Source organism: Mesoplodon densirostris, chromosome 4 (assembly GCF_025265405.1).
Source record: "Mesoplodon densirostris isolate mMesDen1 chromosome 4, mMesDen1 primary haplotype, whole genome shotgun sequence".
NCBI classification, from domain to species: domain Eukaryota; kingdom Metazoa; phylum Chordata; class Mammalia; order Artiodactyla; family Ziphiidae; genus Mesoplodon; species Mesoplodon densirostris.
In genome coordinates this window covers 51,670,067-51,682,255 of record NC_082664.1, presented here as the reverse complement: position 1 = coordinate 51,682,255, position 12,189 = coordinate 51,670,067, and the positions used below count along the sequence as shown (strand labels likewise).

The window sequence follows — 12,189 nt, the reverse complement described above, 5'->3', positions numbered from 1 at the left end:
GGGATACGGGTTCGTGCCCCGGTCTGGGAGGGTCCCATATGCCGCGGAGCGGCTGGGCCCGTGAGCCATGGCCGCTGAGCCTGCGCGTCCGGAGCCTGCGCGTCCGGAGCCTGTGCTCCGCAACGGGGGAGGCCACAGCAGTGAGAGGCCCGCATACCGCAAAAAAAAAAAAAAAAAAAAAAAAAAAAAGAAGTGTGGGGGGAAAAAACTGATAGGAAAAAAAAGTTATTTCTTTGCTTGAGAAGCTGATAAAATTTGAAAACTATCTTAGAAAACTTAATTATTTAGTAAGTCCAAAGATTAACTGATAACCACTAAGACTTTTAAATGTCAGGAGTCATTAAAATTTTCCTTGGTAAAATACTTTGTATCAAATTGCCTCAGGCAAATAGAGATCATAAACTATATGTACATGATCCTCTGGGCTTACTTGGGAAACTATGTTCTGAATCTTTATTTGAAAGAGCCCACGCAGGTTGAACCTATTTTGCTTCTTTTGTAGGCAAAAGCATCAATATTTTAACATAAAGTAAAAAACACTTACCTCCACCAATTTCTGTAAACCATGAAGATGCAGAGTTCAAATTGATTGTCTCAAACTGAACTACCTGATTTAATTCGGTGCCCTTGCTAATAGCTACACAGACCATAGGGTATTCCTGTTCTGGTATTACCAGCATTTCAAAAACATTCAAAGGACTTGGCAAAGGAAAATCAAAGTGCTGCAAAAAATAAACAGATGTATAATTTAGAAACAATCTCCTCATTCATATTGTTGAATAAATTCAACAGAAAGGCTTTCATTTGCTTAATTGATCTAATTCTAAAAAATGACTACCTCTTATCGGCACAAAAACAGACATATAGATCAATGGAACAGAATAGAGAGCCTAGAAGTAAACCCACACACCTATGATCAATTAATCTACAACAAAGGAGAAAAGAATATACAATGGAGAAAAGACAGTCTCTTCAACAAGCAGCGTTAGGCAAGCTGGACAGCCTCATGTAAATCAATGAATTTAGAATACTCCCTCACACCATATACAATAATAAACCCAAAATGGTTTAAAGACTTAAATATAAGATATAGCACCATAAAACTCTTAGAAGAGAACATAGGCAAAACATTCTTTGACAAAAATCATAGCAATATTTTCTTAGATCAGTCTGCCAAGGCAAAAAAATAAAAATAAGCAAAAATAAACAAATGGGACGTAATCAAACTTAAAAGCTTTTTGCACAGCAAAGGAAACCATAAACAAAACAAAAAAAAGTCCAGAATGGGAGAAAATATTTGCAAATGATGCAACTGACAAGGGGTTAATTTCCAAAATATACAAACAGCTCATATAACTCAATATCAAAAAAACAAACCCAATCAAAAAATGGGCAGAACACCTAAATAGACATTTTCCCAAAGAAGACATACAGATGGCTAACAGGTACATGAAAAGTTGTTCAACATCACTAATTATTAGAGAAACACAAATCAAAACTACAATGAGGTACCACCTCACAACAGTCAAAATGGCCATTACTAAAAAGTCTATAAAAAATAAATCCTAGAAAGGGTGTGGAGAAAAGGGAACCCTCCTACACTGTTCATGGGGATATAAATTGGTGCAGCCACTATGGAGAACAGTATGGAGGTTCCTTAAAAAACTAAAAATAGAGCTAACATATGATCCAGCAATCTCAATCCTGGGCACATATCCGGAAAAGATGAAACTCTAATTTGAAAAGATACATGCACCCCATGCTGTTCACAGTGGCACTATTTACAACAGCCAAGACCAGAAACAATCCAAGTGCCCATCAACAGACGACTGGCGTAAGAAAATGTGATTGATACACACACACAGAGGAATATTATTTAGCCATAAAAGGAATGAAATATTGCCATTTGCAGAAACATGGATGGACCTAGAGAATACTATGCTTAGTGAAGTAAGTCAGACAAAGACAAATACTGTATGATATCATTTATATGTGGAATCTAAAAAATAATAAAAATGAATATATATACGAAACAGAAACAAACTCACAGACATAGAAAACAAAGAGGAAAGGGAGTGGGGGAGGGATAAATAAGAAGTATGGGATTAACAAACTACTATACATAAAATAGATAAGGAACAATGATTTACTGCATAACACAGGCAACTATATTTAATATCTTTTAATAATCTATAATGGAAAATAAGAAATAACTGAATACTTTGCTGTATAACTGAAACTAACAAAATATCATAATACTTCAATTAAAAAAAGGACTACCTTTAAATACCATGATAAGAATCAGTTTTCCATAAAAATATGTTTTAGAGACTTGGCCATATTCTTCTTTATGGCTGTGATATTTCTGGAAGTTTATTAACACAAGTTAAAATCTTAAGAACACAAAAATCCCTAAACCAAATAAACACCTATAAATAGCTATAAACATGCTAACCCTAGATGGTAGCATTGGGGTCTTAAAATTTCAGGCTCAGTTATATATTAGTGTTTTCTAAATTAAAAAATGTAAACAAAGTAATATATACCTTTATTAACATGAATTTCTGCATTGGCTCATACCACTGAAGTAAAACAATTCCAGACTGTAAAGCTCCACAGAGGTATTTATGTCCTGTGTAAGGGTTTCTGACTGGAAAGAAACAAAACAAAACAGACACACCCCAAACACTGAATATTTTTATATAAAAACAAAGTTTAGCTAAAAGCAATTACTAAGTTATACTCACCTAAAAGCTAACCCAGCTTTCTATATAAAGGCAGTGCTGATACATAGGAAAAACCAATTAAATGTGGCCTGCCACTGATACCAAAATATGAATGGAAAAATAATCATTTGAACTGTTAATTTAGGTGATAAAGGATAATTATTGTTTCTGTTCACTAGGATGGTAAGAGTGCAGAAAGTAAAGAAAGATGGTATCTTTTTCCCTTGGCTTTGTTATACCCTTTCCTTTTCACTCTCTTATCTCAATTTTAATTGCATACATTTACTTCTAAACATCTTTAATATACTAGGTTCTTAAACATAAAAACAGTATTTTAGGGCTTCCCTGGTGGCACAGTGGTTGAGAGTCCACCTGCCGATGCAGGGGACACGGATTTGTGTCCTGGTCCAAGAAGATCCCACATGCCGCGGAGTGGCTGGGCCCGTGAGCCATGGCCACTGGGCCTGTGCGTCCGGAGCCTGTGCTCCGCAACGGGAGAGGCCACAACAGTGAGAGGCCCGCGTACCACAAAAAAAACAAAACAAAACAGTATTTTAAGCACCAAAACACCTATTTTACAATCTAAAGAGCTGCTTAAGTAAATGGACCAAAAGAGTGAATTCTAGGTCTAGTGAATAAGAAGGTCTAGAAGGCAACTGAAATCTATCATTCCATGTTTAAAATTTAATTAATTAATTAATTGATTAATTAATTTATGGCTGCATTAGGTCTTCATTGCTGCGCAGGGGCTTTTCTCTAGTTGCAGCGAGCGGGGGATACCCTTTGTTGCGGTGCATGGTCTTATTGAGGTGGCTTCTCTTGTGGAGCACAGGCTTTAGGCACACGGGCTTCAGTAGTTGTGGTGCACGGGCTCAGTAGTTGTGATTCACGGGCTCTAAAGCGCAGACTCAGTAGTTGTGGTGTATGGGCTTAATTACTCCGTGGCATGTGGAATCTTCCCAGACCAGGGATCAAATCTGTGTCCCCTGCACTGGCAGGCAGATTCTTAACCACTATGCCACCAGGGAAGTCCTATGATTTCATTTTTGGTATAGTAGTTTACAGCTGTCTACTTAAGACAAGATGAAAATAACTAATTATTTTACAACTTAATAAAGATGTAACTTCCTTGACTTAAATCTACAGAAATTCACATTGGTCTTTCCTTCTCCCCAATTTGATTCCCATCAACAGTAATATACTTGATTATAAGAGTAGTTATTTTATATGTTACTTTATATCATATATTTTATGATATATTAATATTGTATTAAAATAGAGTAGTAAGCTCTATCTTAAGATATTTATGAGTTATACCTCAGACTGTAAGCATCAAGACCTTTCCTGAGTCAGAGATACTGGGAATCTGATAACAGAAATGGACCTGCATCTCCCTAGAAAAATGCTCATGAAATTTACTTATAACTAGAGAGTATGCTGTGGACCTAATCCAGCATGAAGATCAATGTTTAGGCTGATTAAACAGTAAGAATAAACAGAAAGTTCGGAGCCCAGAATTTGAAGCCACAGACCAGGTCTGATCCCAGGTTCTGCTACTAGTGACATAAGTATCATAAGCTGTTTAAGGGTTAAGCGAGAGAACATAATTATATAGCACAGAATTTCACCTTGCCCCAAAAGAGGTCTGGCCTTTGTCCTCTCTTCTGGGAGTTAATGTCTAAGCCTCAGGAATGCCATGCCTGACAGGAGTGTCTTTGTTTGCCTGGGGCCTTGGTCAACATATACTCTAACAATATGATTTAGAGTGGAGGTTGGCGAAACTGGATAGTCTCAGGGTGGGGGACAGTAATGCCAGAAAGACAAGCCATGTAATTTAGGGTAGGGGCTTTGGGTCAGGCAATATCACTTGACCTCCAGAGGGGATGGATACTGAGATCAGCCACGTGGGCAATCAAGCATGCCTATGTGACAGAGCCTTAATAAAAACTCTGGACACTGAGGTTGCTGAGTAAGCTTTCCTAGTTGGCAATGCTCTGTGTGTATTGTTACACATCACTGTCAGAAAAGTAACACTGTCCATACACTGTCTATTATTCCATGGAGAAAGGACAACAGAAGCTCTACATCTGGTATTTTTCCTGGATTCTGCCCTATGCACTTCTTCCCTTGGATGATTTTAATCTATGTACTTTCCCTGTAATAAACCATAACCAGAGTATAACCACTTTCAGTGAATTCTGTGAGTCCTTCTAGTGAATTATTGAACATGAAGGTGGTTCGGGGAACTCCCCAAACCTGCAGTTGGCATCACAAGTGAGTGGTCTTGTGTGGACTGTTCCCTCTAACTTCATAGTTGGCCAAACTCCTGAAATAATAATGCTCATAAAACACTAAGCAGTAACTGTTAAATAAATGGTAAGTGTCAAATGAAAGCTAGGATATCAGCAGAGATAGAGACTTAGGGACTATGGTTAAAAAATTCAAGGAACATTATGCTCTGAGAAAGCATCAGAGCAATTATCTTCAAGCATTTTTATGTCCGACTTTACATTCCTGAGCTTCAATGGCTCCTTAACTCCTTATTAGAACAAATATAAAGCCTACCTTCCTTCATTTAATACTATAAGACCTTACAGATAATTTTAAAGATGTTAAAAGTTCTAATCATCCAGTTTGAGAAACAGCATTTACTCACCTATGCAACATTTGTGGCAGCCTTTTGTATCAGGAATCTTTGTTGTTAAAGCGAACTTTCTGAAAACATAAGACAACATAAATGTACTCTACTGCAGTGGTTCCCAACCAGTGAGTGATGGGTGAACCAGTTCCATCAGAACCAGTCAAGGAGCTCTAAAAACCACTGTCTTAAACTCTGACCCCAAACTATCTGATTTTATAGAACTGAGGCAGGACCTGGGAATCTATATTATAAAACTTCTATGGATGATTGACATGGACAGTCAAGTTACAAGACACTTATCTTTCGAATTCTAGATGACATTTACTTTAGTGTAAACTACCTTTCAAAATTAAGACAAAGGAAGTTTTTTAGTGGGCAAGGAAGACTGGCTGTTTTAAAAATAGACACTAATTCCCCTCACTCCCAGTAGAATCAAAATATTTTGTACCTTGGTAGTATGCGGTCTGGAAACCTATGAGTCTGAATATGGGCAGCTAGTCCTGGTTTTTTGGCTTGTTCAAACAAAGCTATAAGATTATGAGAGTAGAGTTGAAAGGTTTTTCCTATAAAAGAGAAACATGTTATTTTTATTAGAATTATTTAAAGCAGAGAAATACTATTTTCAAGCAAAAGAAAAGATAATTACCTTCTAAAATGATGAGTCCAGCCATGTTCAAAGAGCCAAGCAAAATAGAGAAACACACAAACAAAAAAACCTAGTTAATACTATTTTGAAAGATAATAAGTAAAATGAGTTTTAATAAAGTAGATAATTTTGTTTCCCAGTACATAAATTAGATATATTCTGACTAATAGGTGATCTGGGCAGAATATATGTAAACCTTAATGAAGCCAACATAGAAAAAGAAATTGTTAAACACTGTACAATAGAGTGAGTTACAATGATGTACATGTGATTATTTCAGTACAACATGGAAAATTATATAATTATACCACATTATCTTTCTGAGATAGATTATTGATAAATAGATCAATAATCTACCACATTACCTTGGATTAAAAACTGTTTGTGAATGAAGTCTTAAAGATAACATTGAAATACTAAGAAAAATAAAGCAAACTAATATTATATGCCATAGGATACAGTAGGGCTACAATTATATCCTATAATTTATACGGGATAATAGAGCTACAATTTCCATATAATCAAAACCACAGCTGTATTAAAAAGGGGAATATATGGTAAACATTTTCTGACTCCTTATATACATGACATGGTACTATAACAACCCAAAATAGTACTTTATCATTTTACTACTGGAAAACATGAAAAAAAAATGGTTTTACCCTCAACAAAATTTTCTGTATTTTCTCAAAATGCAAACATTCTGCATAACGCTATACCAGCCTTCCTTTCTCCAGTACCGCTTTATATATAACTAGCTACCCAAGCAGCTAACACATGTACATGTAGGTGCACACATGCAAAGAAATGCAAACCCTTAAATGGGACGTTTTCTCCTATTGAGCACTGCTACCTATCTTCATTCAGTTCCACAGGTCATTTTGACTACAATTTGGAAAGAACCAATTTATAGGCTAATTTTTCCCTGCCTTTCTGTAGTTATTTTATAAATATACAAGATGTACTCTGTGTGGCTTTTAAGCTTATTCCCAAAGACAGGTATAAATAGGGAAAAAAGCAGTAAGAGAGTTAGAGGAAAGTGACTCTATATGAATACAACTCAGAATTGTTAATTCAAACAGATCTGGGTTTAAGTTTATTTTCATAATAGTAATATGATATATTAATATTTTATTAAACAAAAGTAAAAAAACTGGGGGAAACATAATCAAAATCAAAGAGATTAAATACTTTTTTGAGGACCCCAGTTTTTTAAAAGACATTTATAGACAATCAAATAATATGCTCTTTGTAAACACTGTCATCAGCTCAAATATACAAATTCCTGAAGAATCTCTACTAGGCGATGGTTAGTAGACGAGTTTAAGTTATACACACTCACACACACATACTTAAAATTATGAAAATGGCATTTCTTAAATTAGGCCACAATTCATACTGATCTGTCAGTGAGTTACAACTATATCAGCACTGATGCTTTAAAGCATAAGTAGCTGAAAGGTACACTTAATAATGAAAAGCCTGACAGTACAGTAAATAAGAGCTAGGATATAATCAACACATATCTATTGAGATACAGAGCATGAAAGAGTATCAAACAAAAAAACTGAAAAAAATTTAAGAAATGTTAAAATAATTTTTTAAAGTGGAGAAAGGGATAAATGCTATTTTAATAGCTGATAGCATTAGGATTAAGGAACAGAGAGAAATAATTAACTATCTTGTATAGTGGTCCCACCACAGTATTGTTCCTGGACCCCCTGCGGATACCAAAATCTGAGCTCCCTTATAAAAAGTCCCTTATATAAAATGGTGTAGTACTTGCATATAACCTATGCCCATTTTTCCACATACTTTAAATCATCTCTAGATTATATATGATACCTAATACAATGTAAATGTATGTAAATAGTGACCCAGTGCTCGGCAAAATTCAAGTTTTGTTTTTTTGGAACTTCCTGGAATTAAAAAAAAATTCTATCTATAGTTGGTTGAATCTGTGCATGCAGATACAGAGGGCCAACTGTACTCTACTATCAGAATGAAAGCAAGCAGCAAGCTTTTAGGTAGCCACTTAAATCTAAAATGTAAGAAAATAGGTTTTGGCAGGTAACAATTAGGGGGAAAAAGCCTAAACACCACCCACCCACCCCCAACAACAATGAAAAAAGAAAAGTACAAACAACAAAATTAGAATAGGTTGCTCTGGAATCCATTTGATTATTTGTAAGACTTGAAAGCATTGGTCCAAGTTGATTAATAAATATGTGGTCCAAATTAACATGAATTCTACCAGCAAGCATCTGTAAGTCTTCACAGTTTTCTAAGTACTTTGGATATCTCACTTGATCCTCACAGCAATCTCGTGAGGCTGTTATTGTTACCATCATCCTTATGTTACAATTAAGAAAACTGGGCACAGCAACATGGATGGACTTAGAGATTATCACACTTAAAATGAAGTAAGTCAGAAAGAGAAAAACGAATACCATATGATATCACTTATATGTGGAATCTAGAATATGACACAAACGAAGCTATCTACGAAACAGCAACAGACTCACAGACATAGAGAACAGACTTATGGTTGCCAATGGGAAGGGGGAGTTGGGGAGGGATGGATTGGGAGTCTGGGATTATCAGATGCAAACTATTATATACAGAATGTTTAAACAACAAGGTCCTACTGTATAGCACAGGAAACTATATTCAGTATCCTGTGATAAACCATAATGGAAAAGAATATGAAAAAGAATGTATATATATGTGTAACTGAATCACTTTGTTGTACAGCAGAAATTAACATGACATTAAACCAACTATACTTCAATAAAAAATAAATTAAAAAATGAAGATATAATTTATGAAAAAAAAGAAAACTGAGGCTGAGAGACAAGAGACAGTGATTGGCTCAAGATTACAAAGAAAGGAAGCATCTGGATCCTCTGATTCTTTCCCTTCAACTGCTGATTCTCAGTGGAAGGCAGGGATGGTGACAGTAACAGAGACTGTGGAGAAGGGGGTGGCCTCAGGGAACAATCACTGTCATGTTCTCCAACTATGTAGTTCCTGGGCAGGTGTGGGAAGTACTGCTCTGACAACAAGGTCCCTTCTCAAAGTTTCTTCCAATTCTACAATGGTAAAAAATACCTGCAAGTCTCAAAAGGTAACTATACTAGATTATAATTACCCTGAATAACAACATTTTAAAATAATGTGTATTAAAATTACATTTCTCTGCTTGTCCATGGTTTATTTTTCATATCATTTTCATCATATACATACCTGACAATGACATTAAAGTATTATTGATGACATAGAGCCAAGTACATTTCCGTGGAAATAACTATTAAGAAAAAAAAAGGTAATTAAAACTCTCCAATTTTCATTCTCTTACCCCTTAACCTCCAAACTGCAACAGTCTGAAAGAGTAGAAAAGTAAGTATTTTCTACCTTTCAGTAAATTACCAAAACCTTATGGAAAAAAATCTTTCAACATGCACATGTGAAGAGTACAATTTCACCCCTTTAAATATTTAAATCATAAAAATTAAAACTGAGGCCCATATAAATTGCTTTAAAATTAAGATATTTACTTTATTCAATTGACTCAAACTAATTTTTTGAGTTAAAACTCCTAAGTTACCTGTTCCATCGTTGCCTCGTGTAGTTCATTGAGATTCAATGTATAAATACCATCTTCAGTTCCAAAAATAATGTACTGATCTAAAATAGTTGAGATAAATCACCAGAATTTACCACCATTTTCTGAAATCATTCACTAAAATAATGGCCCTATATTTTAATGGTATTAAGAGTTAGATAGCCACCCACTAATCCAAAGAAAAATTATTTTCTAAAACCCATGCTACCTTCTTTACCTCTTTCCCCAACTCTTTATTTTTTAAAAGTAGATATATTCTGTTACTAACTCTGCTTTATCTTACTATAAAATCCTTTTTTAAAACACAATTTTCATTACATGTCATTTATTCAAACATAAGTGAATAAATGAGAAAGAAGGGAAATTGTCAATAGATGTTAATGGATTGTCAACAGATGCTAAAACTAGTCAGTGAAAGTCTAATGAGCAAGAGGATATTTATAAAGTCTCAATGAGTCTTCACACTAATTACTTATTAATTACTTTGGGAAATTAAATAATTAAGCAATTACTTAGAAAGGGAAAAATAGGAACTTGACATAAGAGAAGTCTAGTGAACACCACCTTAACCAACAGGTCAATGTTAATATCACTAGTATCTGGACAAGCTGATACCATGTGCCTCCTGATATGATGGACTGAGAAGAGCACAAAAACATTTCTCTGATGTTCCTGCCGAAAATGCATAACGTGATCTAAGCATGAGGACTCATCAGACAAACTCAAATTAAGGGACATTCTACAAAATAAGCAGCCTCAAAATGGCAAGATCAAGAGAGAAAGAAAGGTTGAGAAACTGTTCCAGACTAAAGCAGACTAAAGGCATGGTAGCTAAATTCAACATGTGAACTTGAACTGGATGTTGGATTGGGGAAAAAAAAGGAGGGAGAAGATGATAAAAGACATTACTGGGATAATTAATAAAATTTACATATGGACTGTGGACTAAAAGACAGTATTATATCAATGATAAACTCCCTAATGTTTATAATTGTACTGGGATTATGTAAGAGATGATTCTTGTTCCTAGAAAATACAAACTGAAGTATAAGGGGAAGAGGAGCATGATGTCCACAACTCATTCTCAGATGCAGAAAAAAATTCACATATAGACAGAAAAGAGTAAAACAAATGTGGCAAAAGGATGAACATACACACACTACTGTATATAAGACAGATAACCAACAAGAACCTACTGTATAGCACAGAGAATGCTAAGCAATATTCTGTGATAACCTATATGAGAAAAGAATCTAAAAAAGAAGGGATATATGTATATGAGTAACTGAATTACTTTCCTGTATACCTGAAACTAACACAATATTGTAAATCAACTATACTAAAATAAAATAAAGTAAATAAATAAATAATCTGATGGTGAGGGTGTAAAACAAAAAAAAGAAACAACTGATGATTCTGAGTATATAGGAATTGCTTGTACTACAATATTTCTCTAACTTTTCTGTAAGTAAAAACTTATAGCAAAATAAAAAGGTACAAATATCAAAAATCCTGTTTCCTTACTGTTAAAAATTCCTTTTATCTGTTATGTTTTCTAATAGCAGCATTTAAAACACATGATTACACTATGTGTCTTTATGACTGTGTTGAGGAAGAAACAAACATTTCCCAAACATCCTCTACTGCCTAACCTCTGCTAATTTCCAGGCAACCAGGTAGGCTCCTTCCTTCCTTGCAACAAGGTGAGTATTATGAGGATTTGTATTATAAATGATCACACTGAGAACCAGAGGTGTTGAGTATCTTCTCCAAGTCACAGAGTAGTGTCAGAGTGGGAATTCAAACCCAGATCTATTTGATTCCAAATTTTTGCCTCCATGTATTATGCTTCCCTACTTTAAAATTACACAGCCTATATTTTTAAAAATAAATTTTATTTTGCCATCATTTCAGACTTTCAGAAAAGTTATAATAATACAACGAATTCCTAAATACCCTTAATGCAGATTACACAAATATTAACATTTACTGAGAGGGCAGAGAGCAGAAGCAAGAAGAACTACAATCCTGCAGCCTGTGGAACAAAAACCACATTCACAGAAAGACAGACAACATGAAAAGGCATATGTAGCAGATGAAGGAACAAGGTAAAACCCCAGAAAAACAATTAAATGAAGTAGAGATAGGCAACCTACCAGAAAAAGAATTCAGAATAATGATTGTGAAGATGATCCAGGACCTCAGAGAAAGAATGGAGGCAAAGATCGAGACGATGAAAGAAATGTTTAACAAAGACCTAGAAAAATTAAAGAACAAACACCTAGAAGAATTAAAGAACAAATAATCAGAAATGAACAATAACTCAAATGAAAACTACACTAGAAGGAATCAATAGCAGAATAACTGAGGCAGAAGAACGGATAAGTGACCTAGAAGACAGAATGGTGGAATTCACTGCCACGGAACAGAATAAAGAAAAAAGAATGAGAAGAAATGAAGACAGCCTAAGAGACCTCTGGGACAATATTAAACTCAACAATATTCGCATTATAGGGGTACGAGAAGGAGAAGAGAGAGAGAAAGGACCCGA

General features: G+C 34.9%; 1 protein-coding gene across 3 annotated transcripts in view; it reads right to left on the bottom strand.

The window, feature by feature from the left end:
• MAP4K5 (mitogen-activated protein kinase kinase kinase kinase 5) overlaps window positions 1-12,189 on the bottom strand; it is a 160,149-nt gene that overhangs the window by 28,142 nt on the left and 119,818 nt on the right. For all 3 annotated transcript variants that reach the window (XM_060096244.1, XM_060096242.1, XM_060096243.1), the window contains exons 22-27: window positions 9,621-9,700; window positions 9,260-9,320; window positions 5,816-5,930; window positions 5,383-5,441; window positions 2,547-2,650; window positions 545-722 (exon numbers count right to left, since the gene is read on the bottom strand). In XM_060096244.1, coding sequence (XP_059952227.1) covers window positions 545-722; window positions 2,547-2,650; window positions 5,383-5,441; window positions 5,816-5,930; window positions 9,260-9,320; window positions 9,621-9,700 — 597 coding nt within the window. The remainder of the gene's footprint in view (window positions 1-544; window positions 723-2,546; window positions 2,651-5,382; window positions 5,442-5,815; window positions 5,931-9,259; window positions 9,321-9,620; window positions 9,701-12,189) is intronic.